The sequence below is a fragment of the Heterodontus francisci genome, chromosome 31 (assembly GCF_036365525.1).
Source record: "Heterodontus francisci isolate sHetFra1 chromosome 31, sHetFra1.hap1, whole genome shotgun sequence".
NCBI classification, from domain to species: Eukaryota; Metazoa; Chordata; class Chondrichthyes; order Heterodontiformes; family Heterodontidae; genus Heterodontus; species Heterodontus francisci.
Window position 1 is genome coordinate 63887455 of NC_090401.1, and position 18615 is coordinate 63906069.

Genomic DNA, 18615 nt, shown 5'->3' on the forward strand with positions numbered 1-18615 from the left:
CAATTCCTTTGGTTTGGCTTCATGAATGACATTATCACCCATTGGTTTGTCAAAGCAATGGGATACAGTTCATGCTGCTGCTCAGGTGCACACACAAGTGTTGTCCCTTGAATTTGCAATTTGGTTGTTGATTCACAAGCCAGCTCACTCATCCCTATCTAGGAAGTTTAATCCAAGATCAAAACTGCAATTACAACTCTTGGCCAGTGCAGAGAGTGAAACAAAGAATAGTAAATGATTTTTTAACATTTATATTGTAATATACACCCGTGGAACCCTTCCTATGTGCCCGGTTACAGCAGGAAACTGGGAAGCCCCATTAGTACAAAGATTCAAAATCTGGAGACTCGATGAATACTGCGCGTTCTTCCATTGCAAAGAATCATTATTATTTACTGGCACTTATGGCGTTGGGAACTTAGGAATTTTTCACAATTCATAAGAACATGCACTGCCTCAGTAGTGTCCTATACAGTAAGGAGCTCATGTGGCAAGGCCCCAGAAAGATGTCCAGTAAAAAGAGACTGGGTTCTTGTACAGGAAACTAACAATTAACAATTCAGGAGAGTGATAGAATATCTTTGAAATATTTAATGCAGCATAGATTTAGGATTGTGGAAGTAAGTTTGAACTTCAAAGTGCACCCTGAGAGATTATGGAATTAAATCTCTAATATATAACAATAATGTGGACCAAATGCATCTGTTGTCACTTTGTTTCCCCCCCACCTCTGCTTCCCCCCCCCCCCCCCCCCCACCCCCAAAAACAAACCTCAAATTGACCTTTTGGCCTATAACAGTTTGGAAATAGGAGGCAATAATTTGGCTTTCAGCTATTTAGCCTTACTCCACTTCTGCCTTGTAAATAGGCCTTTAGATAAAAGGAAAAAAATAAATTTAAATAATTGATGCCAGTCATTATTGCCTTGTTAGACTGCATTTGTTTCCTTGCAAGTGTGCTTTTTCAAGAAATCTTTAATAAAAATAACTGATGCTGCCAGCCAGTGAGGCCCATTTAAGAGCCAGAAATAAAAATCAGGTTCTTTGATTCTCTCTAGTGCTGAAATATAAAGCTGTGCTAACTCCAAAACACTTTATGCAAAAACAGTCACCCGCGATGAGCAAATAATTTTACAATACATAGCTATCATTTATTAACCTGATAAACTTATCATTTTCCCTGCAATGCACCACACCCATTTAATGACCGATCAATTGCTGAATCAAACAGAAAATTATTAAAAGGTCTGTTCTACAGAAAAGTACTTACACATTTCCAGGTGAAATTTGGCAGTGAGCAACCTTCCATTGCATTGAGTGTTAAAATCTAAACAATGAATACTTTGTTTCTCCAATCAACACTGATTTGCAGTCAGAACGGAAAACAGTACACAATTGCATTTTACATTGGGTAGGCACATCACAGATCATCTGTGCTTCAATCTGTCAGCAAGTGGATAAATATCAATAAACTAAAGGATTTATACGTCGGAGAATCTACAGAACAGTGCTACCACTGTTTAAAGAGGACCGGTGCAAGTTTTTCTGAAATCCAAACAAACAGGACAGTTGCTAGTAATGCTCATTGAAAGATTAAATCAAATTCATACTATTCATTCCTCAACGTTTAATATGTGAAGCTATTGACTCACCAACAGAACCAGCCACTACATCTGCTGGAACAGGGCTTGAGGATCATTTTAAATATGTGACTTTCCAGGTGGCATCACCAGACTTTGACATCTGCTTTTAGAGAGATCATGGAAATCTATCAAGTGAGCACCCTTGAGATTAGGCTAAAAGGTTCCTTTAAGACATGTCATGGCTGAGTTCTTAGTTGCCTGCTTTACAGTAGCAGAGAACGGTAGAACAGTGTGTTTCTCCCATAGACTGGGGGCCGGTGGTGGGGGTGAAGGTGGGAGAAAGAGAGAAGTGCAAACTTTAAAGAATGCAGAGCTTCAAGCAGGCAAATTTAAAGACAGAATAAAAAGCTTCCATTCCGATCCTGGCCAGTGTGTGTTTGTAAATGAACAGCTGAGCAAACAGCAATATCTATATTGAATGTTTCCCCTTTTCTCCTCACCTATGATAGTTTAGGACGAACACACCCACATTGGAAAGGAGCTCGTTAAGTCAGTGCACATATTATAGCAGGAAGGCTCTTTACTAGATGCTTAATTAAAATAAAGGTGAATAGAATTAAAGAGGTCATGTACAGGAAGACGATTGCTGACAATATTATATTTAAGTCACTTGCTGGGAACAAGATTTTTTAAGAACAACTTGTTTACACCGAGTAGATGATGCATGTTATGGGAGTGCCTGCAGAGAGCTTTGCAATGGCTGAAAGAAAAATTACCAGATTATCCCAACACCATTTGAACAAACAAAGGCAATTCAATGCTCTCACACAAGACTAGTGGAATAAAGCTGGCACACAATTCACCCCAACGAAACTCAATTAAACTTAAGAGTGAAGGATGTCAGAATGTTGTACAAATAAATCAGTGGAAGTGGAATGGAAAATCTGTTCATGAAGGGTTGGAGAAGTGAGCTTTATGTATTAATTATTTTAAATTGCATGTGATAGGCTTACAGATTTCAGGGAGTTCCATCTCCTGATTATTTAGACTTGGCAAGTAACATCAAGAACTAGTCAACTTATGGTTCAAATTTTTCATATTATAAACATCAAACAAAGCCCCTTGCTTAGCTATTCCCTAGGATAAATTTAGCTTTGAGTCCTCTGTTCTGTTGTCCTTAACGAAATATAGAACTCATGGGATGAAATTGGCATGATAATCCAGTGATGATTATAAAGCACCTTCAATTCAATGGTCACCCTTGGGCCTGACTCCAGTTGGCTGATGGTATTCAGGTTGCACAGCTTCATTACCTAGTGAACTGCTAGTATAATAGGGCCCTTAGGTTCCCCAATCAGATTACATTTAGCCAGCTCAAGTCAGGTTGCTCGATAGAAGACGAACCATTTTGACCGAAAGGAAAATTGGATGTTGTAGCTTTGGCCCATTGCTTCGGTTCAGTGACACATTGTTAAACCATAAAATGAAATCAATGCCCAGATGATCCTGCCTTTGCATAATGAAGCAACTCAAGCTAGAGATACATCATCATCTTCAAAATAAAGGGAGAATGAGGGGGGAAAAAAATGATAAGCAACTTGTGAAAGCCAAATCACAGCCCGTATCTTGATAGATGTAGATGCTGTTCATTTAGCAAGATGGTATTACTAAAATCGATTTACAGTTGAAAAAAAACACTGGCTGAACACAGCAAGTGACTTCTTGATCTCGATCATTGGAAAGGTGGTCTTTTAATTTTTGATAGAGGACTTTATTATTTTGTTTTTTTGCTTTCAAGATATTAATAGTCTTTCTGCATAAATTAATGAAGAGAATAAATTTCTAAATGTCTGCTGGTTGTTATTCACAGATTAAGCAATCCCAAATCCCCACATTTTATACAATAAGTGTGCTTCCTACTGATTCTTTTTAAACTTATAATTGTTTTTTTAGACAAGGAAACATATATCCTCAATGGCAAATAGTCTCAAACCACCATTGGTAAGGATCATCTTGTCGCAGTCCACACTGTAGCATCAATTTCCAGAAGATGGCGTTACAATTGCACAATCCAGAATGACTAATAGAAATTATACTTGCTCCCGCCACCCTCTCCTACAGGCCTTTAATCTCAAACTGTAAAATTAGCACAATGACACTTTTTCCTTCTTCTGCTTTCATAGAACTCAGCTACAGTACAAATTAAAAGGTGCAGCACCCTCGGCAAATGTAGATTCTTTTTTGCATAAACAAGGCCATTACTTTTCAGCAGAAAGGCTTTTCTGAATTATTCATTTTGGATTGCTCCTGATTTCTGAGGCAGGTAATTTTGACCTTTAGCTCAGTAAGACCCTGAGGATTGATGCCCGAATTCTTCAGTCACCCTTACACAGAGCCAGCTGTCCATTTCCACTCTCCAGTTTCCCTACATTTAGGGAGAAAAAAAAAGTTTTAGGTCACAGCTGCTCAACACAAAATAATTGATACCGTCAAAACACAAACACAACCTTTAGTTTCATGCAAAAACATTCGGAATTTAGAGTCTATATTTCAAATCAGCTGTGGCAGTTCACAGGAATTTACAACTGAACCTTTTTGACTTTTTCCTACCCCAGCACAGTGCTGTTTGATTGAAGAGTAAAACAGTCTCCTCCCAATGGGTCAGGATGGGAGAAAATTCTCTCCATTTACTTTCCCCTCACAGCTGATCACATTGTACTTCGATCTTCAGCACAGCGGAACAATGTGCGAGAGTTTCTACAATTTTTTTTTAAAGAAGCTGTGTGGACGGAGAGACCTTCCTACCATTCGCCCAGCATAAAGTCCAGGAGAAAAAGAGATCAAAGGAATCTTTTTAAAAATTCCTTCTTTTTTCCTGTCCATTACCACCTGGCAGCCTTCTTGCAGACTGGGGTGGGGTAGGTGGGGAGGGGAGCCCTCCTGATTGGGAACCCTGTGCCCCACGGAGAGCCCCCACTAAAACAACACCAACTACTCAGTCTCTTCGACTCGCCACACTTTAGCCCCGCCTTTATGGCTGCCCGCCAGCTCTGGCGGATGCTGGCAACTGACTCCCACGACTTGTGATCAATGTCACAGGATTTCATGTCACGTTGGCAGATGTCTTTAAAGCAGAGACATGGACGGCCGGTGGGTCTGATACCAGTGATACCAGTATATATAATATACTGTACGAGGGATTAGCATTCATTTCAGGATAAATGAAGCACAAAACTCAAAGGGTCCTAGGCTAGTTTTATTCAAAGATCTGTCCTACACAAGTTGTCATTCTATGAACCTTTGTTGTTGCATGTTCATGTAGACACTAGTGGGATAATATGGATACAGAGTGGTACATGTACAATTAAAAAACCTCCTCAACTGACTGCTTTAAAATTGCTCCAACATCACCCATGTCTCTCCCAGATGAGAAACCCTCATCTAGACTTTTCACCTCCAGACTCAATTATTCAGATATTCACTCGCTGGCCTCCCATCCACCACAAATTTAAATTCTTAAATCCTGCTGCCCAAATTTGTAACAGCCCTTCAAAACACTCCCACAGGGGATGCTGAGACCAAGTGGGCCCACATCAGAGACGCCATCTATGAGTCAGCTTTGACCACCTACGGCAAAAGTGCGAAGAGAAATGCAGACTGGTTTCAATCTCATAATGACGAGCTGGAACCTGTCATAGCCGCTAAGCGCATTGCACTGTTGAACTACAAGAAAGCCCCCAGCGATTTAACATCCGCAGCACTTAAAGCAGCCAGAAGCACTGCACAAAGAACAGCTAGGCGTTGCGCAAACGACTACTGGCAACACCTATGCAGTCATATTCAGCTGGCCTCAGACACCGGAAACATCAGAGGAATGTATGATGGCATGAAGAGAGCTCTTGGGCCAACCATCAAGAAGATCGCCCCCCTCAAATCTAAATCAGGGGACATAATCACTGACCAACACAAACAAATGGACCGCTGGGTTAAGCACTACCTAGAACTGTACTCCAGGGAGAATGCTGTCACTGAGACTGCCCTCAATGCAGCCCAGCCTCTACCAGTCATGGATGAGCTGGACATACAGCCAACCAAATCGGAACTCAGTGATGCCATTGATTCCCTAGCCAGCGGAAAAGCCCCTGGGAAGGACAGCATTACCCCTGAAATAATCAAGAGTGCCAAGCCTGCTATACTCTCAGCACTACATGAACTGCTATGCCTGTGCTGGGACGAGGGAGCAGTACCCCAGGACATGCGCGATGCCAACATCATCACCCTCTATAAAAACAAAGGTGACCGCGGTGACTGCAACAACTACCGTGGAATCTCCCTGCTCAGCATAGTGGGGAAAGTCTTTGCTCGAGTCGCTCTGAACAGGCTCCAGAAGCTGGCCGAGCGCGTCTACCCTGAGGCACAGTGTGGCTTTCGTGCAGAGAGATCGACTATTGACATGCTGTTCTCCCTTAGTCAGATACAGGAGAAATGCCGTGAACAACAGATGCCCCTCTACATTGCTTTCATTGATCTCACCAAAGCCTTTGACCTCGTCAGCAGACGTGGTCTCTTCAGACTACTAGAAAAGATCGGATGTCCACCAAAGCTACTAAGTATCATCACCTCATTCCATGACAATATGAAAGGCACAATTCAACATGGTGGCTCCTCATCAGAGCCCTTTCCTATCCTGAGTGGTGTGAAACAGGGCTGTGTTCTCGCACCCACACTTTTTGGGATTTTCTTCTCCCTGCTGCTTTCACATGCGTTCAAATCCTCTGAAGAAGGAATTTTCCTCCACACAAGATCAGGGGGCAGGTTGTTCAACCTTGCCCGTCTAAGAGCGAAGTCCAAAGTACGGAAAGTCCTCATCAGAGAACTCCTCTTTGCTGACGATGCTGCTTTAACATCTCACACTGAAGAATGCCTGCAGAGTCTCATCGACAGGTTTGCGTCTGCCTGCAATGAATTTGGCCTAACCATCAGCCTCAAGAAAACGAACATCATGGGGCAGGATGTCAGAAATGCTCCATCCATCAATATTGGCGACCACGCTCTGGAAGTGGTTCAAGAGTTCACCTACCTAGGCTCAACTATCACCAGTAACCTGTCTCTAGATGCAGAAATCAACAAGCGCATGGGTAAGGCTTCCACTGCTATGTCCAGACTGGCCAAGAGAGTGTGGGAAAATGGCGCACTGACACGGAACACAAAAGTCCGAGTGTATCAGGCCTGTGTCCTCAGTACCTTGCTCTACGGCAGCGAGGCCTGGACAACGTATGCCAGCCAAGAGCGACGTCTCAATTCATTCCATCTTCGCTGCCTTCGGAGAATACTTGGCATCAGGTGGCAGGACTATATCTCCAACACAGAAGTCCTTGAAGCGGCCAACACCCCCAGCTTATACACACTACTGAGTCAGCGGCGCTTGAGATGGCTTGGCCATGTGAGCCGCATGGAAGATGGCAGGATCCCCAAAGACACATTGTACCGCGAGCTCGCCACTGGTATCAGACCCACCGGCCGTCCATGTCTCCGTTATAAAGACGTCTGCAAACGCGACATGAAATCGTGTGACATTGATCACAAGTCGTGGGAGTCAGTTGCCAGCATTCGCCAGAGCTGGCGGGCAGCCATAAAGACAGGGCTAAATTGTGGCGAGTCGAAGAGACTTAGTAGTTGGCAGGAAAAAAGACAGAGGCGCAAGGGGAGAGCCAACTGTGCAACAGCCCCAACAAACAAATTTCTCTGCAGCACCTGTGGAAGAGCCTGTCACTCCAGAATTGGCCTTTATAGCCACTCCAGGCGCTGCTTCACAAACCACTGACCACCTCCAGGCGCGTATCCATTGTCTCTCGAGATAAGGAGGCCCAAAAGAAAAAAAAAGAAGCTGCCCAAATTTATTCACCCATCATCCCTGACCTTGTCTTGACCTTGCTGATCTACATGGCCTGACAATATAACATTCTCAAATTTAAATCCATTCATGACCTCACCCTCCTCATCGCCAACCTCCTTCAGCCCTCCAACAAACTTCTCCTCCCTCCAACTCCCACCCTACCTGCCTCAGAACTTGACAGTTATCTGACGCTGGGCTCCTGTGGATTCTGCTGCTTCCTTCACTCACTCCGCCAGCAGCTGTCCTGTTAAGAGTGTAGGCCCTTATGCTCCGGAATTCTGTGTATTCCTTTAAAGCTTCCTTAAAATGTACCCTTCAATAAACTTTTGGCCACCAATCCTAATATCCCCTCTTTTGGCCTGGTGTCCATTTTTAAAAATCTGACTAGAGTATTGTGAAGTGACTTGGGAAATTTTCCGACATTAAATGCACGATCATAGATGCAAGTTGTTGTTGAAATGGTATCTTTTTGCTGCTCGGTGCCCAGTGTACCCCGAGCAAACTGTACTGCAGTTTATCCAATCAGTGTAAACAGGAATGCACACCAACACATTAAATCTCACACACATTATGGGAATACAGTCTTCAACAAAAGTGGTTTTAAACCTCAATGACCACCCATGTGACGGGTGAATCCAGAAACTTTCCAAAAACAACAGTTTCAGCTGCCAAGTTGCAGCTTAAATCACAACTTAAAAAAAAGTGGAAATGGAGAAGTATAGAATGAAAGTGAGGAGTGGAAAAAGAAAGAGGTAAAGGGATGATTAACAAAACTTTTACAAACATACGAATTAGGAGCAGGAGTAGGCCACTCGGCCCTTTGAGCCTGCTCTGCCATTCAATAAGATCATTACAGTGAGATAAAAATTTGGACAATAAATTTAAAAGTTAAAAAATATTATTACATAACAGCTTCAAAACACTAATGCAGTAACTTCTTCGAAAATTGAGACAGTGGTGGAGTGGTCACTGGTCTAGTAATCCAAAGGCCCAGTCTAATGCCCTGGGTACATGGGTTCAAATCCCATCACAGCAGCTGGTGGAATTAATTAATTTAATTAATAAAAAATCTAGAATTGAAAGCTAGTCTCGGTAATGGTGCCATGAAACAATCGATTGTTGTAAAAACTCATCTGGTTCACTAATGTCGTTTAGGGAAGGAAATCTGCTGTCCTTACCTGGTCTGGCCTCCATGCAACTCCAGACCCACAGCAATATGGTTGACTCTTAACTGCCATCTGAAATGGCCTAGCAGCCTGGCCTTGCCAGCAACGCCCACATCCCATGAAAGAATAAAAATACAAGTAGTTCAATATTCAATGCTGAAATTAAACAGCAGAGAAATATTTGAGAAGGAGGGGGGCAGTCAAAGGTGTCACACCATCATTTCCCTTTTACAATATGGCTTCCAGCCAAAGCTCTGATAGATGGACAGTTACAGTCTTTGACCAAGAGCTGCTGTGGATTTCAATGTGAAAGACCAGTCTCTTCAGCGAGCGACAAACCAAAGACACCAACTTTCAAAGCCATTTGGCACATAAAAAAGTGAGCCTTGCCCATAACAAAGATGAGGGAACGCACCCAAAATGTATTCGCCATCACATGTAGAATTGTAGTAAAATCTTATCTGAACTCTGAGCATACGTTCAGCATGGCAAGCAGTCACTTGCTCTGACTCATTAACACGAGGCTCAGGTAATTTGGACTCTCAGGTTTCATTACCGTAGTCCAGGTCTGACACCTGGCAGGAATGACATGGAGATGAACATTGAGGCAAGAGAAAGCCATCACTGGGACCCACAGGAATGATCCATGCCATTCAAGTGGTCAGGGAAAGGGGGCAGCTGAACTGGGGTAGTGGGGGTGGGGGGGAAGAGGAGTTGGTACCCATAGCAGGAGAGGCCCAAGGTTTCCTTCTGAGATATTGGTGATCATGCTGCGACTCCTGAACCAGAAAGAAACCATAAAAAAAATTAACTTACTGGTCTTTTGGCCGTCTGGGCCTGGTCATGGAAGGTGGCACCAGAAACTGAACACAGTTACATGTTAAAATCATAATGAAGACCAAATAACAACACTCGACTCGGACGGTTGTAATTTAACCAGTCGCTCACCCAGCTGGAGTAAAGAGGGGTTTTGGTTCATAATGTGGGGATCCCAGGCGGATACTAAACACTCATGTTTAGGAGTAGATTCCATTTTATTCCTATATTTAAAAGGCCATCATCCTCCCTCAGAGAGGAAATTATAGCAATTTGCTACAACAGCTGCAACAGTTCATAGTAATTGCCACCAGAGTGTTGTCAATAAAGCTATTTTTCAATTTCGGTTCAAATACCTTCATGGAGAAGCTACCAGCTGTAGATTTGTGTTGTTGTTGAACTGAAAAATTAGCAGTCAGAATAGACTCTCAAATGATTAATACAAATGGGTGGAGCACCTCAGCAATTGTTGTCTTGCCTGCCTCACAAAAACAGTAATTCAGGAAAGTTTTAACTAAAATAGGGCACAAAGGAGATTTACAAGGATGTTTCCAGGACTGGAGAATTTTACGTCTGGAAAAGACTGGCCAGGGTTGTTTTCTTTGGAACAGAGGAGGCTGAGGGGAGATTTAGTTGAGGTGTATAAAATTGCAGGGTCTAGATAAAGTGGATAGGAAGGACCCATTTCCATTAGCAGACAGATCAATAAACAGGGAGCAGAGATTTAAAGTAATTGGCAGAAGGATAAGAGGAGAGTTGAGAAGAAATGTTTTTACCCAGAAGGAAGATAGATCCACTTTTATATAATAAAATGCCCCACCCCCACTTTATTTGCTTTTATATTGCTCCTTTCACCACTAGATGTTTGAAAGTGCTTCACAGCCAATTAAGTACTTTTGAAGTGTAGCCATTGTTGTAATGTAGGAAACACGGCAGCCAATTTGTGCACAGCAAGCTCCCACAAACAGCAATGTGATAATGACCAGACAATCTGTTTTAGTGATGTTGATTGAGGGATAAGTATTGACCAGGACACCGGGGAGAACTCCCCTGCTCTTCGCTGAAATAGTGCGTGGGATTCTTTTACATCCATCTGAGGGGGCAGATAGGACCTCAGTTTAACATCTCATTGAAATACAGGACCTCAGACAGTGCAGCACTCCCTCAGTACTGTACTGGAGTAAGGGTGTGGGGGTTTGGAACTCACTGCCTGAAAGGGTGATAGAGGCAGAAATTCTCATCACATTTAAAATAAAAACTTGGATATGCACTTTAAAAGCCGTAATCTATAAGGCAAGGAACAAAGCTAGAAAGTGGGATTAGGCCAGCACAGACATGATGGGCTGAATGGCCTCCTTCTGTGCTGCAAGTTTCTATGATTCTATGGTAACAGGCTCCTTAGACAGTTGGATTATTTTGGCCTAAAATTATAAGCCATTTCACCAGTGGAGCTGCGGTAGCAATTGCTCACCCCAACCCTCCCCTTGTTTAGGACTCTTGTTGAGATATAGTTTTCAAAGGCACCAGTGACCTTCCAGTAACTTGCCTTTTTGTAAATGCTGAAACAGCGGAGTGTCAGCAACATGGGCGATATCACAGCTGAAAGGGATTCTGTTCCCACCTTGTGTCCCCACATGACATTTTTAAGTAATGGTCATTGAACAAACAGGAGCAACGACCAGAGCTGATTTTTCTTTTGCCCCTCTGCAGTCAATGACACTAAAGGCCAATTGTAGTGTCCCAATTGATATCAGTTAAGCCAGGCTGGGAAATGGATCCAGGATTCTCATCTGCATGGCTTAGCAATGTAGTAATAATTGTATGTACTATTGTTCTTATATTAAAGTCTTTACAAGTTTAAATGTTCCAGACTAGTGAATTAAAAATGTGAAATAAAAACAAGAAATGCTGGAAATACTCAGCAGGTCTGGCAGCATCTGTGGAGAGAGAAGAAGAGTTAACGTTTCGGGTCAGTGACCCTTCTTTGGAACCAAAGTTCCAAAGAAAGGTCACTGACCCGAAATGTTAACTCTTCTTCTCTCTCCACAGATGCTGCCAGACCTGCTGAGTATTTCCAGCATTTCTTGTTTTTATTTCACATTTCCAGCATCCGCAGTATTTTGCTTTTAATTAAAAATGTGATCTGGATGTTCGACTGTAAACAATCCAGTCAATATCATTGATTCCATTAACTAGAAGTAGCTGGGATCCAGGTCATGTTGCAATAATTTTAACCCCAGCCACAAAGTACACCAAGAGGAAGGCAGCTTTATGTCAGGAGCAGGAACTGGCAGATCCCCACAGCTTCAATCACGCCACTCAACCTTAAGCACAGCTTAAAGATAGACAGACTGCACAATCCATACAGGATATAAACTTTCATGGAGGAGGTAAATTAGAAAAAAAATGCTTCTATAAATTTAAACTGTCTCACACATTCTCACTAGCAAATCTACACTTAAATCTAGTACACACACACACACACTAAACCAAGCCGACAGTAGAATGCGGCATGCATTTTCAAATAGATGCATTTCAATTCTCCAGGTTACACAAGGTGCCTGGGAATGCATGCGCTGTCTAACTGATCAGTTCGATGTTTTAAAAGGAGCTTGGTAAACAGGTGTGAAATTCTGTTACATTATGCATTGCATCCATCACTTATGCAGTCCTGCCAACGCTGGGGTAAAGTTAAGAGTCAGTCTCACTTTTGATCATAAATTTAACAGGAAATTTATTTAAACAGATGCGCAATTTTAAAATAGCTTGCACTTTTAAATCAAATGAGCCAACACACTAATTAAATGAGACTTGATGGGTCTCCTCATATAAAATTTAAAATCATGAAATCGCATTGCAAACATCAGAGTGTTTGGTATTCGGTGTTCAACAAAACAAAATAAAAACACAACAAATGGTAGAAGTATACAGCAAGCATTGGAAGAGCAAAAAGACAGGTTAACGTTTTGGGTGGAATAACTCCATTGTAGAAAGATTGCAAAAATGAGGTGCCAACTTGGTGAAGCTGCAACACCGGATAAACATGCTAAATAGTGCAAACAGCTGCAATAATCAGAGCTAAGCGATTCCACAAATAACTGATCAAATCAAAGCTCTGCAGTCCTGCCACATCCAGTCGTGAATGGTGGTGGACAATTAAACAACTAACTGGAGGAGATGGTCCATCATCAGTGATGGGGTGCACAGCTTGTCAGTGAAAAAGACAAGACTGAAGCATTTACAATCATCTTCAGCTAGAAGTGCCAAATGGATGATCCACCTCAGCCTCCTGAGACTCACAAATCATAGATGACCGTCTTCAGCCAATACACAATATCAAGAAATGGTTGAAGGCACTGGATACAGCAAAGGCTATGGGCCCTGACAACATCCTGTCTGCACTACTGAAGACTTGTGCTGCAGAGCTATCTGCAGCCCTTGCCTAGCTGTTCCAGTACATCTACAACATTGGCATCTACCCAACTGTGTGGAAAATTGCCCAGTTATAGCTTGTCCACAAAAAGCAGGACAAATCCAATCCAGTCAATTACTGCCCCATCAGTCTACTTTCAATCATTAGCAAAGTGATGGAAGGTGTTGTTGACAGTGCCATCAACCAGAACTTACTCAGAAACAACCTGCTCACCGATGCTCTGTTTGGGTTCTGCCAGGGCCACTCAACTACAAACCCCATTACAACCTTGGTCCAAACATGGAAAAAAAACGCTGAATTTCAGAGTCGAGGTGAGAACGACTGCCCTTAACATCAGCATTTGACTGAGTGTGGCATCAAGGAGCCCTAGCAAAATTGAAGTCAATGAGAATCAGGGGCAATACTCTCTACTGGTTGAAGTCATATCTATCACAAAGGAAGAGGTTTGTGTTTGTTGGAAGCCAACTATCTCAGCCCCAGAACACTGCTGCAGGAGTTCCTCAGGGTAGTGTCCTAGGCCCAACCATCTTCAGCTGCTTCATCAGTGACCTTCCCTCTATCATAAGGTCAGAAGTGGGGATGGTCACAGATTCTACAGTGTTTCATACCATTTGCAACTCTTCAGGTACTGAAACAACCAGTGTCCATATGCAGCAAGACTTGGACAACATCCAAGCTTGGGCTGATGTGTGGTGCAAATGTTACTTGCCACTTAAGTGCCAGGCAATGACCATCTCCAACAAGAGAGAATCTAACCATCTCCCCTTGACAGTCAATGGGATTACCATTGCTGAATCCCCCACCATCATCCTGGCGGTTACCATTGACCAGAAACTGTACTTGACCAGCCACATAAATACTGTGGCTACAAGAGCAAGTCAGAGGCTGGGAATTCTGCATCAAATAACTCACCTCCTGATTCCCCAAAGCCTGTGACATGCATCAAACCAAACCACAGGCATAAAAGGTGAAGGAAACCTTCTTACAGATCTCTACTTGTATTAGTATAAGCAAAGGGGAAAAGGGCATTACTAGCAATTCCGGGATTGGGAACAGATAAAAATGTCAAAATATTTAAGAAGTGAGAGGGTAAAGAGCTCATGGTGCCTATTTCCTCAATAAAAGTTATAAAACAAATCAACTACTCTGTGCTAAAGGATAAATTACACAGCTTAACGTCTAGTCAACAGTTTAATATATGCAAGACTAGCTGAAGTGAAAATACCTAAACTCCAGGAGAATTCATACCATGTGTGTTGCTCATGTAACACCACATATACCATGCAGTGACAAAGTACTCAGCTTTTAGCAGCTGCTATGCAATGTTCTTGGGCTGAACAAATCATGTAACTAAGAGCATCCTATGTGACTGAAAAAAGTAAACTATCCTTCTCTACCTGTCTGTAGCCTTTGACATGGTTAACACACCATACTCCTCCAATGCCTCTCCATCATCCAGCTGGGTAGGACCGCTCTCACCTGATTCCATTCCTATATAATTATAGCCAGAGAATCATCTGCAATGATTTCCTTTCTGCTCCTGTATTAACAGTGGTATCACCCACAGAATCCTTCCTTGACCCCTTCCTATTTCTCATCAACCTGCTGCTCCTCGATGACATCAGAGTCATAAGGGCACAGAATTGAGGCCATTCGACCCATCGAGTCCATGCTGGCTCTCTGTAGAGTAATCCAATCAATCCCATTGCCTCGTAAGTTTATTTCCAAGTTCCCATCCAATTTCCTTTTGAAATGATTGATCATCTCCGCTTCCACCACCCTCGTAGGCAACGAATTCCAAGTCATTACCACTTGCTGCACAAAAAGGTTCTCACCATTCACTTGTGTCTCTTGCCCAAAACTTTCAAGCTGCATCATCTGAAAAAACAGTGATGTACACTAACAACATCCAGCTCTACTGCACCATCTCATTTAACCGTTCCACTAATTCTAAATCATCAGACTGTCCAACATCTAGTACTGGATGAGTAAAAATTTCCTCCGATTAAATATTGGGAAGATTGAAGCTATTGCCTTCAGTCCCCACTACAAACTCAGTTCCCTAGCCACCAATTCCATCCCTCTCCCTGGCAACTGTAAGGCAGAACCAAATTGTTTGCAACCTCAGTATCATTTGACCCTAAGATGAGCTTCCGACCACATATCCGTGCCATCACGAGGACTGCCTATTTCCACCTCTAACATCAACTTTCTCCCTACCTCAGTTCATCTGCTGCTGAAACCCTCATTCATGCCTTCATTACCTCTAGACCTGTCTATTCCAATGCACTCCTGGTTGATCTCCCACATTCTACCCTCTGTATATTTGAGGTCATCCACAACTCTGCTGCCCATATCTAAACTTGCACCAAGTCCCATTCACTTAACACCCCTGTGCTTATTTTCAAATCCTTCCATGGTCTCATGCCTCCCTATCGCTGTAACCTCCTCCAACCCCACAGACCACCGTGATCTCTAATCTCATCTAATTCTGGTTCGAGTATCCTTGATTTTAATTGCACCACCATTGGTGTCCGTGCCTTCAGCTGCAGAGGCCCTAAGCTCTGGAATTCCCTCCCAAAACCTCTGCCTTTCTACCTTGCTTTCCTTCTTAAAACCTACCTCAGACCCACACTTCTCTCCCTCACTTGGTCAAAGAATATTTTAAGCTTAAATAAGGGCAATTATGAGGGCATGAAAGCAGAGCTAGCTAAAGTGAACTGGCAAATCAGGTTAAGGGATAGTTCAATAGAGATGCAGTGGCAGACATTTAAGGGGATATTTCAGAATACACAGAATAGATACATTCCAACGAGAAAAATCCCAAGGGTGGGACCCACCTTCCGTGGTTCACGAAAACAGTTAAAGATAGCATCAAACTTAAAGAAAACGCATATAATTGCACAAAGATGGAAGGCAGGTCAGAAGATTGGACAGAATATAAAAAACAGCAAAGAATGACTAAAAGATTAATGAGAGAAAAATTAGAGTATGAGAGAAATCTAGCTAGAAATATAAAAATGGATATTAAGAGTTTCTATAGATATTTAAAAAAAAGAGTTAACAAATTGAGCGTTGGTCCAATAGAAAATGAGTCTGGGGAATTAATAATGGATAATGAGATGGCAGATGAATTAAATGGGTATTTTACATTGGTCTTCACCATAGCGGATACAAGTAACATCCCAGTATTAGCTGTAAGTCAGGAAATGGAAGGGAGGAACTCAAGAAAATTACAATCACCAGAAAGTGGTAGTTTAGTTTAGAGATACAGCACTGAAACAGGCCCTTCGGCCCACCGAGTCTGTGCCGACCATCAACCACCCACATATACTAATCCTACACTAATCCCATATTCCTACCACATTCCCACCTGTCTCTATATTTCCCTACCACCTACCTATACTAGGGGCAATTTATAATGACCAATTTACCTACCAACCTGCAAGTCTTTTGGCTTGTGGGAGGAAACCGGAGCACCCGGAGAAAACCCACGCAGACGCAGGGAGAACTTGCAAACTCCACACAGGCAGTACCCAGAATTGAACCCGGGTCGCTGGAGCTGAGAGGCTGCGGTGCTAACCACTGCGCCACTGTGCCGCCCTGGTACCGAACAAATTGTTGGAGCTGCAGGCTGACAAGTCCTCGGGATCTGATGGACATCATCCTAGGGTGTTAAAAGAAGTGGCTAGTGAGGTAGTTGATACGTTAGTTTGAATTTTCCAAAATTCCCTAGATTCAGGGATAGTTCCGTTAGATTGGAAAAATAACTAATGTAACTCCTTTATTCAAAAAGGGAGACAGAAAGCAGGAAACTACAGGCCAGTTAGCTTAACATCTGTCTTAGGGAAAATGTTAGAAGCTATTATTAAATGCGTTATAGCAGAGCATTTAGAAAAATTCAAGGTAATCAGGCAGACTCAATATGGTTTTGTGAAAGGGAAATCGCGCTTAACCAATTTATTGGACTTCTTTGAAGAAGTAACTTGCTGTAGATAAAGGGGAACCAGTGAATGTATTGTACTTAGTTTTCCAGAAGGCATTTAATAAGGTGCCACATCAAATGTTATTGCAGAAAATAAAAGCTCATGCTGTCGGGGGTAACACATTGGCATGGATAGAAGATTGGCTAGCTAACAGGAAACAGAGTAGGCATAAATGGGTAATTTTCTGGTTGGCAAGATGTAACAAGTGGTGTGTGACAGGGATCTGTGCTGGGGCCTCAGCTTTTTCAATTTATATAAATGACTTAGATGAAGGGACTGAAGGTGTGATTGCTAAATTTGATGACACAACGATAGGTAGGAAAGTAACTTGTGAAGAGAACATAAGGAGGCTACAAAGGGATATAGATAGGTTAAGTGAGTGAGCAAAGATCTGGCAAATGGAGTATAATGTGGGAAAGCGGGAAATTGTCCATCTTGGCAGGAAAAATAAAAAAAGCATAATATCAACTAAATGGTGACAGATTGCAGAGCTCTGAGATGGAGAGGGATCTGAATGTTCTGGTGCATGAATCGCAAAAGGTTAGTATGCAGGTACAGCAAGTAATTAGGAAAGCTAATAGAATGTTATCATTTATTGTAAGGGGAATTGAATACAAAAGTAGGGAGGTTATGCTTCAGCTATACAGTGCACTGGTGAAACCACATCTGAAGTATTTTATACAGTGCTGGTCTCCTTATTTAAGGAAGGATGTAAGTGTGTTGGAGGCAGTACAGAGAAGGTTTACTAGACTAATACCTGGAATGGGCGGGCTGTCTTATGAGGAAAGATTGGACAGGCTAGGCTTGTATCTACTGGAATTTAGGTGACTGTATTGAATCATATAAGATCCTGAGGGGTCTTGACAGGGTGGATGGGGAAAGGATGTTTCTCCTTGTGGGAGAATCTAGAATTAAAAAGATGGGGTAGCTCATTTAAGGCAGAGATGAGGAGAAATTATTTCTCAGAGGGTCGTGAGTCTTTGGAATTCTCTTCCTCAAAAGGCGGTGGAAACAGAGTCTTTGAATATTTTAAGGCAGAGGTAGATAGATTCTTGATGAGCAAGGGGGTGAAAGGTTAAATCGGGGGTAGGCGGGAATGAGGAGTTGAAGGTACAATCAGATCAGCCATGATCTTGTTGAATGGCACAAGAGGCCGAGTGGCCTACTCCTGCTCCTAATTCGTCAGCCCTAATATCTCGCTAGATGGCTCAGTGTCATATTTTGTTTTATAATGCTCCTATGAAGTGCCTTGGGACGTTTTATTCCCGTAAAGGTACTATATGAAGGAAGTTGTTCTTGATTAAAAGCTTTCCTTAATATAAAATAAAAATGCATTTAAGTTTTTAATGTTGCAATTTCCTCACCATACAGGTCACCGGCTACTAGGACAAGATGAGCATCCAATCCTAAACCAACTCTACTCTAACTGACCACCAAAACTTGCAACAGATTACCCTGAGAAAGACGCTCCTGCTGATTTTTGTTCTCAGACAGTCACTGCAAGAAGACTCTCAGTGCCTTTCTATGTTCCTATTTTATTCAAGGCCGAGTTAGATATCTTTTTGATAGACAAGTGAGTCAAGTGTTATGGAGGGCAGAAAGGAAAGTGAAGTTGAGACCACAACCAGATCAGCCATAATCTTATCAAATGGCGGAGCAGGCTCGAAGGGCAAACTGGCCGACTCCTGCTCCCAAGTCTTGTGCATGTTCCCAATCACTTAATGGCATTTCAACCT

At 42.5% G+C, this 18615-nt stretch overlaps 1 protein-coding gene across 4 annotated transcripts in view; it reads right to left on the reverse strand.

Annotated features, from left to right (window-relative positions):
• Window positions 1–761: 761 nt before the first annotated feature.
• Window positions 762–18615, reverse strand: part of LOC137347340 (NHS-like protein 3) — a 302906-nt gene continuing 285052 nt past the window's right edge. For all 4 annotated transcript variants that reach the window (XM_068011795.1, XM_068011797.1, XM_068011796.1 and 1 more), the window contains exon 7: window positions 762–4007. In XM_068011795.1, the coding sequence (XP_067867896.1) occupies window positions 3958–4007 (50 nt within the window). In that variant the 3' untranslated portion in view covers window positions 762–3957. The remainder of the gene's footprint in view (window positions 4008–18615) is intronic.